Source organism: Oenanthe melanoleuca, chromosome 2 (genome assembly GCF_029582105.1).
Source record: "Oenanthe melanoleuca isolate GR-GAL-2019-014 chromosome 2, OMel1.0, whole genome shotgun sequence".
Lineage (NCBI taxonomy): Eukaryota > Metazoa > Chordata > Aves > Passeriformes > Muscicapidae > Oenanthe > Oenanthe melanoleuca.
Window position 1 is genome coordinate 91,852,268 of NC_079335.1, and position 19,168 is coordinate 91,871,435.

General features: G+C 38.5%; 1 protein-coding gene across 1 annotated transcript in view; it reads left to right on the forward strand.

Moving 5' to 3' along the window:
• CTDP1 (CTD phosphatase subunit 1) overlaps window positions 1-16,774 on the forward strand; it is a 98,384-nt gene extending 81,610 nt beyond the window's left edge. Inside the window, exon 13 of the mRNA XM_056484697.1 lies at window positions 15,746-16,774. Within this exon, the coding sequence (XP_056340672.1) occupies window positions 15,746-15,887 (142 nt within the window). The 3' untranslated portion in view covers window positions 15,888-16,774. The remainder of the gene's footprint in view (window positions 1-15,745) is intronic.
• Window positions 16,775-19,168: the final 2,394 nt, after the last annotated feature.

Consider the following 19,168-nt stretch of genomic DNA (forward strand, 5'->3'; position numbering starts at 1 on the left):
GATATAAATAGTCATAGCTTTCCCTCTTCGACAATTATTTATAAAAATTGAAGAGGGGATGGAAATGGGCAACTGTCCCCAAAACCTAGGCATCAGTTCTGAGGGATAAGCCTGTGTGCAATGGAAAGATCTCTGCAGTTCAACCTGGGCAGTTTTGCCCTGAAGACTCATCAATGAATCTTGTAGGAAAATGACTCTGTATTCTTACTAGAATACATTTCATTTGCTTATCTGGAATATTGTGTTGTATATTTTTTGTGTGCCTATCTAATGCTTTAAAAAAATATTATGAAAATTATTAAAATCAGGAGATTTAAGAAAGATGTGTGATTAGGCAAGCTTTGTGCTTGCAGCTCCATTTGGGAAGCATACATTTCTTTAGTTTTCTTTACTCTCATTCTTGATAGTGGCATTTAAGAGCTCAAACAACAGTGTTGACAGCCCTGTAGCCTTAGGTTTCTTTAAAAATTGTATGATTCTGTGAGGGAAGTTAAAGCTATAAGAAATCTTTCATAGGTGCCTTACAGAATACTTAAAAGAGATTACCTTTCCCTACTGCACATTTGTGCCTACTGAAGTATAACATCATGTTTCAGATGAAGTTACTTAGAATTTATTTGACAAAGGGGAGAAATGTGTAGATTTCACTAATCTTCAAAAGCAAAGCAGCAAAAAGAATATTGGTCCGTAGAGAGGAACCAATGTGAGCAAGCACTCATCAATTCAAAGTATATGTTTTGTTTGGTTTTTTTCCCCTTAAGGTATTCAAGTTTTTCCAGCCAGTTTTCAAGGAAGAAATGTAATGTTTTTAAACAAAAAAAAGTAGGTAATTTTGCAGATGCAAAACTATCACACACATGGAGCTAACTACTCATATTTGTACATTTTTCTCCTTCACATAACATGCTCTTAATCCCTTGGGAAGCAGGAAACTTGTAAACTAGTTTTCAGTGAGATACAAACATCAGAACTGCATAGTGCTTTTTCTCTCAAATCCCCTTTTGTTTCAAAAGCAATTTGTTTTGCAGTTATATTACATGGATAATAGTATTTCCAGAGTGAAGACTTGGAAAAAGTACTAGCCTAACTTTCTAGTACTAGAAAGTACTTTAGTATGATGAGCAGATGAAAAGGAGCTACTTTTGCTGTCCAGAGTTTGCAGTAAGAAACTTAAACTGTTTTGCAAGACACTGAGGATTCCAACGTGAGGGTTGCTGCAGGTAACTTATGGGGGAGCAACATCTTCCTCTTGTTCTTCTGGTATCAGTTACTGTTCTGTAATGAAAGGGATTGCATGAGATATTAATTATTCCAGAGCTGATCTTCAACACCTGGCACTCAAACATTCAAACTTCAGGTTGGGACTTCAACAAAGATGTGCTTGTGTAGGAGTTCTTCAGTAAAGCTTCTCAGATGTGATATAATTACCCGAAGTTCCAGTTTTCCAGATTCCAGTTTTCCAGTTACTGTACTAGGGCTTACAATTCCTGTAAAAAGGGATAAGCAATTTTAATTCTTCTATATATTTATATCTGTTTCTCTTCTTGCTGTATTCCTAAATGAAATGTTTTCTTCTTTCTGTCAGAGATGTATCCTGAATTTTTTCTTGATAAAATAGTTTTTCTGTGTTGAAATTATTGATGTGCAGAGAAAGGAGAAAGGGATTGCACTGTGCATAGGAATGTTGAGATACTCAACTGGTTCAGTCTTCATTTACTGCAAAATCAAAATTCAAAATCACTGAAAGACTGTTGAGAAGATACAGGTCTAACTAGGTGTGTTGCATGTTCAAAGATGCATGAAATGATAGGGGAGCAAAGGTGTGCTGATTCAATTGCTGAAGAGGAAGGTTCTTGTTCTAAGACTCCTGACAAAATTACATCATTGATACACTAAGTGATGGATGCAAAGTTTGCTTCAGGAAAAATCACAGAAGGACATTGTTCACTTCATTGCTGCTTCTGACACATTCTGAAATACTTGGAGCTACTGCAAAGGTCTAATATAATATCTGTTAAGGAGGAACAGGCATTTTGGAAAGCTTCAGATCATTAACTGGATAAGGGAAAAAAAATATCACAGGAGAGAAACTGAGAGTGTGAACTTTCACACATCTAGACTATTAACTGCAGCTAAAATTAACCAAAGTGCTGGTTCACATTTCGATCATGAGACTTCAGTCTTGGTCTTGTATTTCTCTATATTTCCTACAAGGAGCAAATGCACAGCTTGTGCGTGTTTGCTCAAAGTGTCAAGCTGCTAAATTTCCACTGCAGGGTTGGTTTTTTTCCCCCTTTTTTAAAATGGAGGTTCTTATTCTCCTAAAGGCTTTTAGAAAGTGAACTGCACAGTCTAAAAGTTCTCAGGTCCAACCAAGCAAACCTTGGCACGGAATTAACGTGCACTGTGAGAGCCTGGATTGATCTCAAGGCATTTTTAAGGTATATCTGGACCTTCCCCACAGTTCTAAAATGACCAGAGTTGTAGGTATTCCTATTATGTCAATGTCAGCTGTCCTAAGAGAGCTGCTCTGCTCACAGCTGCAGCAGCAGAATGGAATACATCCAGTGTGCTACTGACTTCTTGTTTGGTCAGTGGTGCTGATCATGTCCTTGTAAACAGCAATATTGTCACAAATAGCTGGGGGTTTTTCATAAGTCTTACAAAGCAGGTGCCATAGCTGAAGTTCAGTAGGACTGAATGACTTTTGCTGATTTCTCCTAGGATGAGACTTTTTTGGAAGGAATATTTGAGCTATTTTTCTTGTACAGTGTTCTAAACAACTTGAATAAATGGTAACAGTAACATTTATATCCAAAAAACATAAGCGTTTCTTCACATCAGGCCTATCAAATATAAACAGCAGTTGATTTTTTAACTTTCTTTCCTTTTTATAAGAGATTTTTTTCTGAAGTCTTTCTCTATGGATGTGATGTTGCTTCTTTTGGCAAGTTTCTTTAGCATTTGGTGGTATGAATGAGGTGTTCACCACTTAAAGTGTCACCTAAATCTATTAAGTTTTGTGTTAAGAATTATGTAAGTTGTTACAGTTCTAGAAAGTTTTTTTCATTGTTCACCAAAAAGCTGAATGGTGGTGTTTTGAACTTTAGTGAGATATTTTAACATAGCTCTGTGATGTCTTCATGTTTCCCTCCACAATATGTAAATTGCCAAAAGACATACAAACTGCACAAGACTACTTTTCTCACAAAGCGGTAGGTTATAATATTTGTGTTTGTGTTAGACCACATCAGATGGGAAACTTAAATGCAATGTGGTTAGAGTGAACGTCTGCCTTTTACCTTCCTTTACTATCTAACTATGAAAATATGTAGAAGTTGTTCAGATGCAATAATCCAATTCATTCAGTCCATTTCTGTCTGTATGTGCAGTTATTACTTGGCTTTCACTGATAGTATGGTTATATCTGTTAGTTAATATAGCAATTATGCAATTGAGATCAGGAAAAGAAGTGTCTTTGGAAAACTGAAAAATAGCATAAAGTTCTCTTATACTGCTTTCAGTATAAGTTTTGAAGGCTAGTTTGTCTTAGTATGTTTTTGATCAGATTCTCTATTTATTGAGTCATCAGTACCATTTATTGGTCATGGGTTTTCCTATTTCAATACCATATAGTATTTCAGTGTACCTATTTCAGTACCACTAACTATGCAAGTCTACACGACTTTAAGTTCTAACAGTTTTAGTGCTTCAGGGGAAGGATACACAAGCAATTAAAAGTCTGTATTTTCTAGCATGTTACAACTATTAAGAAAGTGCTGTTAAAATATATCCTTATTTTTCTCAATTCACTTTATGTTTCACTTGTGCTTTTCAGTAGGATTGTGCTGGTATCTGTAAAATGAACTGGGAAATCTAAGCTGCTATTTTTTCTAGGGACAAAAGTTTGGAATCAAGATAGGTTATCAAGCAGGAGAGTATTTGCCTTGTTCTCCTTGTCTCCTTGAATGTACTAGTAAATGCTAAAGTATGTACAGGAATTGCTGTTATTCTTACATTTCTCTGTTCTAACTTTTGCTGTCTATAATGATTCAATGACTCTGTCTATAACTTAAGAGTTCTGAGTGAAGTAATGTAATTGATTTCTCACTAATGCGTCAATGTATTTGAAATAGAAGTCTTTCTGCAGTCATTGCCTTTTATCACTGCAGAGCCATTAACTAATAGCTTCCATCCTGGGACAATGGAGTGACTAGAGCCTGAGGGAAAATAATTTTCAGTAATATATCTGCAGAAGCACCAGTCTACAAGAGCTGGATTTTTATAGAGGCAGACTTTAGAAATCATTTGTTACAATCATTTTGGGACGAGTGAGGGCTGAAAAATGATGAGAGGCATTCACATAATCAGAGAGAAAGAACAGAGAAAGAGACGTGCTTTCTAGCAGAGGATTCTTGTTTAACTGTGAGGCCAGCTGAAGAAGAAACACAAAGCAATGAAAAGCAACACTTTAGCTTGGAGAAGAGGCCATATGTGGCAGGGATGATGCTGGCACACTTCCAGGACCCCAAACTTAGGCTTAAGCAGTAATCAGACTATTGAGAAGAAATTAGGTCAACATGTTTGTCTTTTCTTGTAGCTCTGTTTCGCTTGTGCAGTAGCAATGAGTTTGTCTCAGAATAAAAAATGTTTTGTTTGCATTAATTAATATATCACAGTTAAGTGATCTGTAAAATCCACATTGCTGAGATTGAAGTTGAAAAAAAGTGCATGGATTAACTGGGAGTCAGAGTAGCCCTGGGAGCCTACAGCAGAGTTATGTTCTTGTGAAGAACGAGAACTTGTGTTGAAGACATTCCAGTCTAACCCTAACCCAGGGTACTAGGAGCTGCCTGACCCCCTATGAGAAGCTTCCAGACAAGGAGACCTCTTGATAATGTAATGCTACCCCTTGAGTTTCTAGGTTGTGGGAGTGAAGTTTTCAAAACAGTACACAAAGGGCAGCTACCTGATGCTGGTTCCTCTAGCCCAGCTGCGAGAGATGCTACTTCATTTAGGTATTCCTAGATCAAAAAAATTCCAAAAGCATCATTTAAGTTTGAATAAATGAAGGCTGCAAGAAACTAGGATAATGGGAAAAGTATCTGGGAGTTACTGACTTGATCTGCTTAATGGTCTGCCACCGTGAAGAATGAGCAGCCCCCAGCTTGGTTCATGTGATTGCCAGGGTGAGAACTAGAACCCTGAGTGAATTTAAAAGCCTGAGCTCCTAGTGTTCACTCAAGAAGGGAGGAGTAGCAAAACCATTTCATTCTGTCTTCAACTTCAGAGCACTTATGATGCACAGAGGGGACAGTTCCTTCCTCTGATGGAATCTGACTTCTGGTAAGAAACTGGAGCATCAGATTGTTTTGGATGTGTTTCTGTTCCTGCACAGGAGTACTTAACAACACCAGGTTCCAGTAACCTGCTTCCACTCTCATAAGAGTTCCTCCAGCACTGTGTCAGTATTTATGGACTTATGACCCCCAGCACCACTAGCCCATTGCAGCAGTCCATAGATATTAATGTTGTTTTGCATCTGTGGCTAATGGTGTGGTATAAGAAAGATGTAAAGCAAAAGTTCAGGGTGAGGCAAGCCCGTAACATACTGCTTTGGTGAGAGAGCTGTACTGGGAACTGAAGAATAGCAGGGGGCTGCCCCTCAGGTGATTTAGGCTGCATTTTTTCCTTTAGTCAGGCTGAATGCTTCAGTGAAATTTATGAGCTATTAAACAACTTATGTTTTTCCTTAGTATGATATATGGATATCTAAATATCTCTTGAGAATAAGGAAACCAAGAGTTACATTAAGAACTGTCAGTGAAGGTTTTTAATCCTTCATTGTCTTGAGACCTAGGATATTAGCAGGAATACTGTAAGGCAACATTGTTCCGATCAAGAAAAATAGCTCTAGTTTCCCTAATGAATTCTAAAAGTACTTTAAATTCCACATAATAACTAATGTGCATTAATCTTGATCCCTGCAAGTCTTTAATGGCTGCTAAACAGCAGTGTATATCTTCAGTTAAAATGCCAGCTTGAAGCATGCACTAAAAATGTTTGTAGAAGAGAAGCAGTGCTGCTTCTTAATGGAGGGGGGGAATCTAGGAATTAAAATGGGTAGATATTCCCATTTCCAAGTAGTTTATTAATCACTTGAACTCCTAATAGGTTCTTCCATTGGGAAGAACAAAGATATTTTAGAAAACTTGAACTTGCTTCAGAAGACTGTTGTGTCAAGCCAGTCATGGACATCTGTCCCTGCACTGTTGTCAGCCATGCACTTGGAAAGCAGAATGAGGATGTTTTAATTCCCCACACCACAGCAGATGTCACAGCAGCAAACATGTCCTTTACTGTGTGACCAAGCATATTGCCACTGCATTGCACAGAAGAGGTCCCTCTTTGCTGAGGGAAATGTTTGCTGTTCGGAGCCTCCTTTTGCTGTTTCTCAGATTACCACTGTGGCTTGAGTGTGCCTTTAGCTATCCCAGTATTTACTGGAAAACACAATTGAATACATGACAGTGTATGTCTTGCCAGTTGCAGTGAGATAACCCATCACAGTAAATGTCTTGCAAAGTATGTTCTCGTTAGGTAGAGAACACGTAAAGCTTGCATATTAACAGAAAAAAATGCGTGTCTCAGCTGATGTTGCTGATTGCTTCAGACCACCAAATGGTAGTACCGGAAAGTTTTTAGTGTTCCAGGTGTTGGCAAGGGTGAATAAACAGCATCTGAGCAGTGGGGCCTGAACTGCCTGCAAGATCTTGGTATGTGGCCAGGCCTTCCCCTCGCCCCCTCATGAGGGTTACCTGTGCAGGCTGAGAAGGAGCCAGGGTATCTGAGTGAGGTCAGCTGTGAAATGTGTTCTGGCAGAGGACCTGTAAAGTGATTTTATTCCTAGATAAACAGAGAAGTGTCTCGTCCCCTGCCTGGCATTTCAAGCCTTGCTCCTGTCCCTGCATCAGTGTGGCTAACTCATTCTCAGATACCAATTAAAGAACTGTAGTCTCAGTTTTTGTTACATGTTTGAAGTGCTGTGTCTGTCTAGTCATTTGGTGCCCAGAGAAACACCTTTTCACATTTCCTGCTTGTGCACATCCTTATATCCAGGGAAATTGATAATTGTACTTTATTGGAGCCTAAGGCCAGTACCATAACATGGATGAGGCCAGGCTGTCATGGTTTAACTCCAGACACTAAGAACCACGTGGCCCCTCACTGGCTTCCCCTTGCCCTATGTGGTGAAGAACCAGGAAAAAAGTAAACCTATGGCTAGACATAAGAACAGTTTAATAATGGATACAAAATAAAATATTATAATAGCATCATAATAATTGTAATGAGAAGGAGATAGGTTTAATTTCTCTTAGGGAAACAAGTGATGCACAATACAATTGCTCACCACCTTGCTGCTTCTCCCTCAGCAGCAATCAGTCTCTCCTGTTCAATGACCCCTAGTTTAAATACTGCACATGATGTTCTGTGGTCCAGAATATCCCTTTGGCCAGTTTGGGTCAGCTGTCCTGGCCATGCTCCCTCCCAGATCCTTGTGCAGCTCCTCACTGGCAGAGCACAGGAACCTGAAAACCCTGGCTCAGGGTAAGCCCTGCAGAGCAAGAACTGAGCCATCAGTGTGTTATCAACATCAGTCTTATGCTGAATTCAGAACATCACACTGCACTGGCTATTGGAAAGAAAATTAACTCTCCAGGACACAGGTTCAGTATCTGCCTTTACTTTGGACTAATAAAAGATAATGAGCTGCTTCTCCTTCAGTTGCCTTCTTCATTAGTGATATGGAGGAGACTACAGCTGAATAATACCTTGGACACTGGTTTTGGACATCACCATCATAAAAAATTGCAGCTTTGCACCAGAAAGTACAGATTATGTATAAACTGCCTTCACTAGTTCAAATATATTCCAGAAATATCGACAGAAAAAAATTGTAGAGCAGACTGTAGAGGGGATCAAGACTATGAGCCAGGAGAGCTGTGATCTGCAGCACTGGGTCGTTTGTCACATCATAGCTGGTGTGAAAACAACAGGTACGGGGAATTCTCAGCACTGTGATTCCATTTGGCATATAGGCTGGGGGTTGGCACATGCCTTTTCATCCAGATTGACTTTGTGGTGCTCGCTGACCCAGTATTGTAGAGATCCAAATTTAATGAATGCAGACCCACTTTTTAGGGAGTTTGTTGGAATTGCACAGTAAAAGAAAGATGGATGGCATTCTGTTTCAAATGTATTGCATGTATTTTTATGCTGTATATTATCATTTATGCTAACTTTATAAAACTGCTGTAAAAGTCACGTGGTCCTGGCAGATATTCTTACAACCTTGGTTCAGATTTTTCTTATTTGTAAACCAAGCCTTGACACTACTTTTGCTCTGTTTCTAATGGAAACCTAGCAGTTTCTAGACCAAATTTTTGAAAATTTCTTTTACCAAGAAGTGACCTCCTGCCTTAATATCATTTCATTTTGTAACTTACTAGCTTTTCTAAAACATTATGTATCAAAATGGGCTGTCCAAAGTCAAGTGTTGACTCTCGAATGCTGATAAATTATTTTCTAGGTTCTATGCAGCTTTTTATTATAATGCAGTTGTATCTTCAAAACAGTCTTCCAAAACCTGTTTTAATGCATAAACAAAAATTTATTTTGTACAATTTCAACAAATAAATAAAGAAAAATCAAAGTTGTCAGGGCTAGGAGTTTGGGGAAGGAAGAAGTGAGGAGTGCCAAGATAATGTCTTGACACTGGGATAAAGAAATAAATAGTAGAGAAATGTAATATTGCAGGAAGATGTTTTTGAGACAGAGAACAAATTTTGCAGCCCATTGCTAGATGAAGCAATCTCAGTCCCAGGTACCACAGTGTAACCCTCAGCCTCACAACAGCTCCAATTCCCCAACTGTTGTGCAGGAAGTGCTTACTGGACCCTGAGTACAGAGAAAATTTCATGAAATAATACACCTGTGTGGAAAGGGGGTGTGTGTTTTTGTCCATAGAACACAACATTTTAAAGGAATTTGAAGTCTGTTTTTTGTGCCTCAGTGGAGATGACAGTACTACCAGTATCCATAGAGAGTCAATGATGTGTTTTGTCTTACTTTCAATATTTTGTGATGAAGCAGAGATGTTCTTAGTTAATATTTTTGTGAGCAAAGTAGGGAATGAACATCATGGAAGGATGTTTGGTTTAGTTATTTGCAATTTAATCTCAATTACTTATTGCAAACAAGGACAAAGTAAGAGAAGAGTTAGTAAAAATCAGACTTTGACAAAATCATCCTTCAGTATAATTTGGTGTACTCTGTAACACAGAGATTAAGATAATCTATGGATATCTGATTTTAAAAGCCACCATATACCAAATCTTACTTCCAATCTCCTTGGTTAACACAGTCAGTGTGTTATCAGCTAAATTTCATCTTAACAGTTTAAGAAGCCAAATAATACAGGTTGAAGAGTGGTCTCAGTGCTTTCTGAGTGATGCTGGCAAATCCAATCAGGGCTCCAGGCATTATTTTGCAGTGCTGGGGGTCTTCAACGTGGAGTTGGTTCCCCATTATATTGGCACGAGGATACCTCCACGTACACATTGCACTCCTGTGAGAAAAATGAAGGCAGTTTGACTTCTCAGATAAATCAGATGATGCTTCTTTTCCAACTTCTTGTTTTGATGTATGGTTTTGAATTTTCTAAATTGCCCATCTATCTTATGTTTTTTGTCCACTTTTCATCTTAATTTTTTATTGCATACAACCATTCTTTAAAACAATTACTCATGTTTAGATCTCAAATGAGGACATTATTCTTCATCACTATCTGAGATTACTGCCTTCCTATAACAGAAATTAGTTTGAGGAATTAAATTGTTACTAAACTTTCCCCTTGCTGTGAATATTAGGAAAACACAGGCTCATCAATGGGACAATTTTCGCAAAATTTACAAACTATCTTTGTTAAATCCAGAAATTACTACAGTGTGTTATTTTAAATTATCTGTTACTTCCTGACTTAAAATACTCTCAAATTAGATATACAATGAGTGTTTAGTCTGTAAAGCTGTTGCAAGATGGTTTTCAGCTTCCAGAATAATTTCTCACCATTGGAATTGTGCACAGGTGTGCTAAATTTTAAAGCAGAAAGGCACTGAGGCTGTAAAGAATTTAATTAGCTCTCACTTTACTGTTGTGTTAGTTAAACTACTCTTTGGAGATGTCAGTTGGAATTGGTGGGTGCCTGGAAGAGGTTTTTGTGAGGAGCATTGGAAGCACACTGTTCCTCCAACTGCAGGTGCTCTCTGTGCACCCTGAGGCTGTGCAAGGAACATTCTCGGTGCATTTTTCTGCATATTAGATTATGGATCATCCTGTAATCCTTCAGACAGCACTGGATGAGTTCTTGAGGAAGTCTATGAGGTGTCTGGCGTTTGTTCCTGCGGTGCTGAATGGTGTCCTGTTTGTCCCAGCAGGAGCTAAAGTGAAAGCACGCTCTGCACTTGCCAGGAGTGCTGGGGTGGTGCTGTTTGCTGCTGCCACGGCTCCGTGCCTGGCAGTGCACTGTGCCAGGGGGGAGCACCAGCACAGAAAATCCAGTGCTCTGCACTGATGTACCAGGGAAATTGCCAGAGGGCAGACACCTGAGTTACAGGCAGGCTGTGGACAATTGCTCACTCTTGTATCAGGTGTACATAAAAGGGCAGAATCAGAGTTGCTTGGCTTGGAAGGCACCTTAAAGATATTGCCATGTATCCCATGTTAAAAACACATAACCACAAAACTTGGAACATCTCTCTGAAAATGTAACCGTCTTGCCTGTCCGTCTCATGTAACATATGAATGCTCACAATGTTGATTTTCAGTTTGTGTGTTCTCAGAGCTCATGGCATTGACACTTGTTATGCAAGTACTGGGCTGGCATCTTCAGAATGGGTTGGAGAAGAGTTTTACTGGATAACCAGCCCTAATTCTTCATAACTGAAGAATATAGCCAGACAACTAGTTCATCTGAATACTAGTTTATCTTGTTCCCATAGTCAAATTCCTGTGGAAGGAAGTCAAATCCTAGTTGCATTACCAAATGCCACATCACCTTCTTTCCATTGTGGAAGAAAAGCAATGAAAGCAATGGTCTGGGTGTGTATGGAAATCAGGACAGACCTTCCCCATGGAGCTTCAGAGGCTTGCCAGGGGCAGTGTAGGTTGTGTTGCAGGGCTGTGATGATGTTGGAAGGCAGCATGCAGTTTCAAAATGCCCTTTTCAAACCCTTGCCTTCCAAACTACTTAGAGCTGCTGTGTGAGTGTTCTCATTAGAGAGAAACTTGGCTGTATTTGGTAGCAAATTGAAGTGGTAATTTATAATGTCAATGCTGTAAGCTGATTGCTTGTAAAAGACTAAACACATTTAGTCTGCAGGCTCTACTTTGTTTTTGTACTGATTTTAGGAGCTATTGAAAAAGGTCAGGTCGACTTGCAAAAAATTAGAGGTTTACTCATTATCAGAATAGTGATGGGGATTGTGGGTATTTGGAGTTTAAAGGATATGTGAACACATATTTAAATACTTTCTGTAGTTTTCATTTAAGAGTTTAACATAAGGTTTGGGAAAGATTTAAGTTTGCTTTGTTTAAAGGAAGGGTTTTGTTGCCCTTTGAGTTCCTTTGCTAATTAGATGTTTCTATTTTAATGTAGCACTGTATTTCTTAAAGGGGTGCCATTGGGATGCAAAACAAACTAGAGACAATCTGCTTTTCAGTTAGGAAAAGAAGAATGTTTTTCCAACATTATTTTCAGCCAACTATAAATTAAGGCCTTAAGATAACAGAAGCAAGAAATACTGGACTTCTTTCACTTTGTTCCCTATGGCTCTCCTAGTGAACTAAATTTAAAAAAAAAAGTGAATTCATATGAATGCAGTTTTCATTCGACCTGTACATTGTAATCAGATTTTAGGGGTCATTTTAACTGATCAAGAGCTAAATAAATTTTCATTTTCAGTAATTTTTTCTGTGCTGTTTTTTAGGTATACACCTTGTGCTATTGCAACTTTTTAAACCTCTTAATTCAGAATATCACTATTTCTTATTAGGATTTCTGTAGATGAAATTTTCCTAAAAAGTACTTTTATATGTATATAATTACAAATTTTTTTTTCTTTTCATTTTTAATAACATTATGAATAACACTTGTAGTTTATTTCAATCTCTTGACAATTCATTTAAATATGTAAGGTTTTATGAAATTTAGTTCTCTTTTGAAAGGATTTTTCCAGCATGTGAACTGGTGGGCCTCTGAATACTGGGTATTACAAAAGAAAAAATACTTAATACAAAGGAAAAGGAAATCTGGATTGTAGAAGTTTTTTCACAGAATTGTCAGATATTTAAAGTTCTGCATTCAGTGTTTTGGCAGTTGTTCATATGTGAGGTTAAAGATACTCAGTTATTATCGACGTGTTTGGTTTTTAATAGCAGTCAAGCAAAATTCATTATGAAAATGCAAATCAGGCTGATGGAAGCCTGTAACTCTGCTGAATCATTTTCTCCAAATAGTAAGAAGGAATCCTGTATGAGCTTAACTTCTCCACTCAAAAGTGCTACACACTATAGCTCTGAAACTGGAAGTGACAAATAATGGGTGCAAAGCAGTGAGGAAAATATACATTCTAAGTGGTTTGTTATGTTAATAGATACACTGCCATGGGGATAGTACTGCTTTTTCTCTGATGGTAGAAATTAACAGAATGTTATCTCTCTTTTCTGAATTTGCAAAGAAAAAATTCAGCTCTGTGTTCCTGATGTCCTTCCTCCATACTTCTGTCAGGGTTAGCTTTTTATTTGATATCATAATATTCATTTAAATGTTTTTTGAGTTCCTGTGAAGCTGCAGTTTACAGTACACAAATACTGAAAGATTTTTATATCGTAATAAAAAAAATGCTAATGTTCAGGAGGTTTTTTTAGTTTTTTTATAGAAAACTAATACTTAGCTGTGTTTTCTTTTTTGTTTTTTTTCATGTTTTTTTCCTCTCCATGAGTGACTAATGTTCCATGTCAAGATTGAACAGAGCTGTCATTCTAGCCTTGCTGAAATAACAAGAACTGACAAAATAGATAATGGTCAGGCTTTTGGGTTTCCAAAGATACTGCTTAATACAGCTGAATGAGGGATGAAGTATGGGAGAGGCATCCATTAAGGTTTCTGGAAAATCTTTTTGTAAGCTAGGACTTAATTCTTTTATTAATTAGTCACACTAAGTATTTCAGATCCCTGTATTTTGTTGATTGTCCTCACCAAAATCTAGTTGCTGTGAAGTGCATTGAAATTTTACAAGTTACTTTCTTGCATAAATTAATAATTTTGCTAGTCTTTGCTGTAATTATTTAGTAAATTAACTGTTCTGCACTTTCAAGAAATAATGAACTGGCAGTGAGGTATTATTTCAGTGAGCTGTTATTTCTTATATTTCTTCATAGACTCTCTTTTCTTTTCTTTGAGATCTGTGCTATTGATTTATGTCCTAGTAAACTTAAAATACTTGTGCTGGCTCTAAAAGCCTGCTTGTTCTGACACATCCTCTGCTAAAGTATCTGCAGTTGTGTGCACATGTTTCATATGTGTAAATGACAACTGTCAGCTTGCTAATTTCATTTTTCAGTGGGCAAATACCATCAGATTCCATGGATGCAGCCTTACAAACAGATGAATACAAATGTTTTCAGCTGTGAGCATTGTGGTATAGATACTTTCATGACTTCATCTCTCAGTTCACACTACTGTGTACTTCTTATCCACTGCTTGTTAAAAATGCACTGCTCGTTTCTTCTTTTGCTGAGTAAGACTCTTTCAGGTTTAATTCCCAATTAGCTTTTCTTTGCTAATAGTATCATTGATGCCTGAAATAGCACTGTAGCCCTGGATTCATCACAAAGTCAGCAAGTGTTGCTAAGGCTCCATACAGTTGTATAGCTTTTAATGAAAATGGGCCAAGATTTCTTCCAACTGGGCATTTTAAGCAGGGGAGCTTTCTTGTCCAAACTGCATGTAATAGAGGCTGTGTGGAAATAACCACTGTTATGCCTGAGAAACTGCATTTTATTGTGAGTTAGGCTACCTTTAGTGCCCTGAAACTCCCACACCACATTTGAGTTTCAGTTGCAAAGTATTCGGGTAACACTTTTACTTCATCCCATTTTTCCTTGTTCGGGACTTAGAGCTCAGAGTGTATCCCAGGGTTTCAGCCTTGCCTCCCAGGAATATTACTTCTACCACCCTATACTGAACAGCAAATCCCACCTGACATCAGTGGGAGGAAGTGATCTGTAAAGCAGCAGCAGTCTCTCTTTTTGTCCCATACCTGCAGCAGAAAGTGAAGATGGAACATAGTACTGCTCACTTCCCACCCTTTCTGACTTCCCAGCACACTTTGTCCATCTCCCTGAAAAACTGAGAAGGGGGCAGGTCAGGTGTCAGTTAACCAGTCCACAAACCAAGCAGTCTGGGCTAATGAGCATTTCACTTCCTTGGAAAACAGCAATAAAAGTGTCTATATAAACAAAAATTGCTTTGTATTTCAGCATTGCTTACATGCTCACAGGTTTGACTGTTGATCTTCGCCTTTATTTCTTTTGGTTATGTATAATTCATGTCAGTATTTATCAAAGGTATTTCTTTCTTGCTATATGCTATTTCTATGTGCTCTCAGAAGTAACAGGATTAACAGCAGTTAAATTACTGCTTTTAGCTAAAATAGATAGATCATTTTATTAGTTTTTCATGACTGCAAGTGGTGCATTCTCTTCTTAATGAAACCCCACCCAATAAGGAAAGTTATTTGAGAGATGCCTGCCCCTCTACATGTATTTTTCTGCTTGAAATTTGAACATAATAATCCAGAAGGATTTTGAAGGTGTTTCTACATCTCATTATGAATTCTGTGCAATGCAAAAATCTCAACTTTATTTTTGTCTCAGAAGTACACGTCTGATATAAAATTCCCTTTGGCAAGGAAAAGAGATTTTAGGATTCCACAAATCTCCAAATTCTTTGCTTATGGCTATGTCCCAGTTGAAGCGTTAGATTTTCCTTGGAGATCTTTCAGGGCCAGATACATGATTCTTTCAGCAGGGTATGGTACACATCAGCTTCCTGTTTAAACTGGTTCATTCTCCAGAGAAGCGAAGAAATGTGTTGTTCAGCCTGGCAGTACTAATCCAAAGAGACACAAAAGGGAAGGATGGAACCCCCAAAGTTTGGAAGCATGAAACTAGGTGCTGGTGCAGTGAGATTTGGTTAATCAGTTATGGTTTTATTTTTATAAAAAAACCCAGAAACTTGAATATTTCAAAATCATATAGCAATATTTGTATTTTGGTAATATCTCTGACACAGTGGCTTTCTTCTTTTTTTTGGGATGCAAGAGGAACATAAATCTACTCATTATTTTCAAACAGTCTCATACCTTCTTCAGAAGAATGGAAGAAACAAATTAACACTGCTTTGTTCTTTACACCTACCACTGACAGTACATAACAGCAATTAAAATATGAATTGTGTGAACTGGCTACTGTTAGTTCATGTAAAAGCAAGTGCTGTACTTTTTGTCTAGGCCTGAAAAAAGATTAGTCCTTTAACCTCACTTTTTCTCCTGTTGAATATGAGTCTCTCAGTAAGTACTGAGACACCTCCATTCATGGGCCTTGTCTCTGTCTGTCCTTCCAGGGGTCACAAGCGCAAGCTGGATGAAGATGATGCTGCCAGTGAATCCAGTAAAGAATCCAGCAATGAGGATGAGGAAGGAAGCAGCTCTGAAGCAGATGAAATGGCAGCAGCACTTGAAGCTGAACTGAACGACTTCATGTGAGACTCATGCAGAAGACAGAATTTGTAATTATATTTTACTTCTCACAAACAGATTGGACTTCAGATGAGTCCCTTATGTCAGTACTCAATGTTTTTCCAAAATGTGTGTGTATATTTTGCAAAGCAACTCAAGAGGTGATACGTTATTTTACAAAATCAAAAATAGATGTTTTTAAGTTGTTTTACTAAAGGAATATATACTTTTTTAAGCAAAAAAAAGTATTAAATGGGACATGGTGTGCTATGCCAAAGACATGTTAGGAGCTCTGCAGAACCTTCATGTATGGGACAGTGGTACAAAGATTTGTGATTAAACAGACATCAAGTTTCTAAAAATGTTGTAGGCTGTGGTTTATGGGTTACAATCTTAAAAAGGTGGAGATGAAGGAGATGGAATTGTATGGGTAGTACAGCAGGAACCTGATGAACTGGTCATCCTTTTCCACAAATAAAGCTATCAAATATAAAAGGATTTTTGAAATAAAAAAGAACTATTTATATTTGTATAGAAACAGAGAACGTGATATGCAAGCTTTGTGAAATCTGCACTTGACCCACCTGTCATTTGCTTGTAAGAGAATACATAGTGGTCAACATTCATGTTTTTAGGTTACTTTGTTGAATAGTTGGGTTCTTTAGAGACATTGTTTAGATTTTTAACTTTCCTTCTCTGTAAGCAGAAATTTAGCACAGCAGACCATGTGTCCTGTACTGCCACAAGATGCATATTCACCCATTCGTGTTGTCTTGGAAAGAACAAGTGCTACTTCAGTCTAGATAGAATATAATTTCTTTGACAAGAGATCTGATGTAAAGTTTTTGTATATTCTATTTCATATTTGACCCACAAAACAGATTTTCTTTCATTTAATAAAGGTTCATTTTTTATGCTTTGTTTCTCTTTCCTGTTCATTTCCTTCCATCAAACATAAGGCACTTTTTCTGTATTATCTTTCCTTTATTCTGCATGAAAGTAATGAAAAACGTTGAAAGCAGGTGCAAATTAGTAGATTCAGGCAGGTAGCTGAAGGACAGAAGAGAAACACTGGCTCAGAAGGATAATGGACTCTAACATCTGACTTTTCTCAGGTGTCTGACTGGCCTCTGAAATTACTATAAGAGTTGTTGCTCTGGTATTGAATTTCTGTGACTAGGACCGTGGTTTATTCTCAGTTGTTAGAAACTGGAGATTGAATCCCTTTAACAATATATTTGCAAAAGAAGACTCATTAGTTTGTGTGTCATGGTTAAAAGGAAGTTTTTCCACTTAGTAAAACAGAACATTTCAGTAGAATCTCAGCTGCTTTACAAATAGCACTCTAATTTTAAAGCTTCATAATGCCAATAAAAGGAAGACTGAGAAAATACAAGAGCCTTTTCAGATTAATACTGCTTTTCCACTTCAGAATGCAAAGTCAGCATCCACAGACAAAAATAGTGGATTTTGTGGGAAAATGCTCAGTTTCCTGGACATTTATACAGGTACCATGCAGCTGAATGCTACAGTTCCCTGCCTGCTGTAGCTCTCCATGAAAACAAGCAGGATGTCTCCCAATGACTTTTCATCATATAACAGAAGAAAAAGACCAATGCTTGTGAAATGGAAAGTCAGAATACTTCATTTTTTTTAGCAACCTGAATGCATCATCCCCAGCTACCGGAGGATGACTCCTTGCAATTAAATACTAAAATGCCAGGGGTTGTGGGGCATGTTTTTTTTGTTTTCTTAAAACTCCACTTGAAATAATGTGAAATAACATCAGCTTTCTGGGTCACTGTGATGCTGCAAATGACTTGACAGCACAAACTTCAGCAGAGACTTGTTCTGGCTGATGGTCTTTGCCAGTCACGCAACTCTGGGGCAGATTTAAGCTCTGAGTGTAAACACAGCCAGCAAGCAAAGCCAGACTTTGCTGGTTGCTGCATCCCTGGCACTGCAGCTGCCTCACAGTGCTCATGGGGGGATTCTCTGCAGACAAACTCTTTGGTGAGAAAGGCTGTGTCTTCCTCCCAGTGTTATTTTATGGATGATGGCTTAACTGGTGAGAGGGGGTGGTCTGGGCAGGAGTCCTAAAAGCCATCAGCACTCTGGTATCTCTTAACAATCCCTGCCCTCCAGTCCTTGGAGTAAGGGGGACCAGCTCCTTGCTCACTGCCAGGGCAGCCCAGAAGGCACCAAGCCTGCTTTCTGCTGAAAAGTAGCCTCCTGCTCAGTCAGGTGGCTGTGCTGAGTGCACTGGTCACCAGTCTCTGCACAGGTGGGAGAGAGGAGTGGGAACTGCAGATATAATAGGTGGTAAGTTAAATGCCCATTCCAACCTGGCAGTAAGAAGTCTCTGGATGTACGAAGTTGTCACTCACTCCCACTAGCTTACACTTTTCTGAAGGTGCAGGAGCATCCTAGGAAAAGCAACAAATGTGCTTTGTGAAATGAGTTTAACTCTTCATTAAGTGACCTAGATATTTTGGCTTTATCCTGCCTTCTTGCCCTACTTCTGTATATTAAGTAGCTAGCAAGGACCTGCTGCCAGCAAGGCACTCTGACAGCTGGAGACCAGATTCCCAGTGAGGCTGCTGAACTTCCTGGGCAGTACTGGTTTCTGAAAGGGTACCAGGTGTGGAAATGAGCACAGAAAGGGCACCTTGCTTCATGGAGCTTTCTAAGGGTGTACTATCACTGCTGGCTAGGAAAGGTGGCTCCTAAGGGCTTGTGGTTACTTAAGAACTGGTAAGAGACATCATTTTGATTTAAAGACCAACAGTTCTACTTTCTCCTTGACTTGCCCTTCATAGTTCTTAAGGGAATGAGAGGACATCACAGCTCTGATGAGGATCATAGAATAGTCTGGGTTGGAAGGGACCTTTAAAGGTCACATAGTCTATTCTCCCTACAATGAGCAGGGACATCTTTAACTAGACCAGGTTGTTCAGAGCTTGGTCCAACTTGGCCTCAAATGTTTCCAGGGATGAGGATGTTAGTGGGATCTGTGATAAAAGCAAAAAGCATCACACAGTGGCCAAGCTTTTCTCCTTGTGCCTGTGCTGGGGACAGGGAAAGACGAGGGAGCAGTTGCTTAGCACTGAGATGTGAGAAGCTCCAAGCATGCAGACACTTTCACTGTTGGTGTTTGTGCATATGTGAAGCAGGCCTCGAGTTTTCTCGGTGTTAGATAGTAACATCCTCTGTGAAGGGTGGGAAGTCTCAATTTTCTTTCTTGGCACTACTGCTTGTGGAATAGGTGACTGTCTTACAAGTGTGAAAATACACATACACAAACCTGG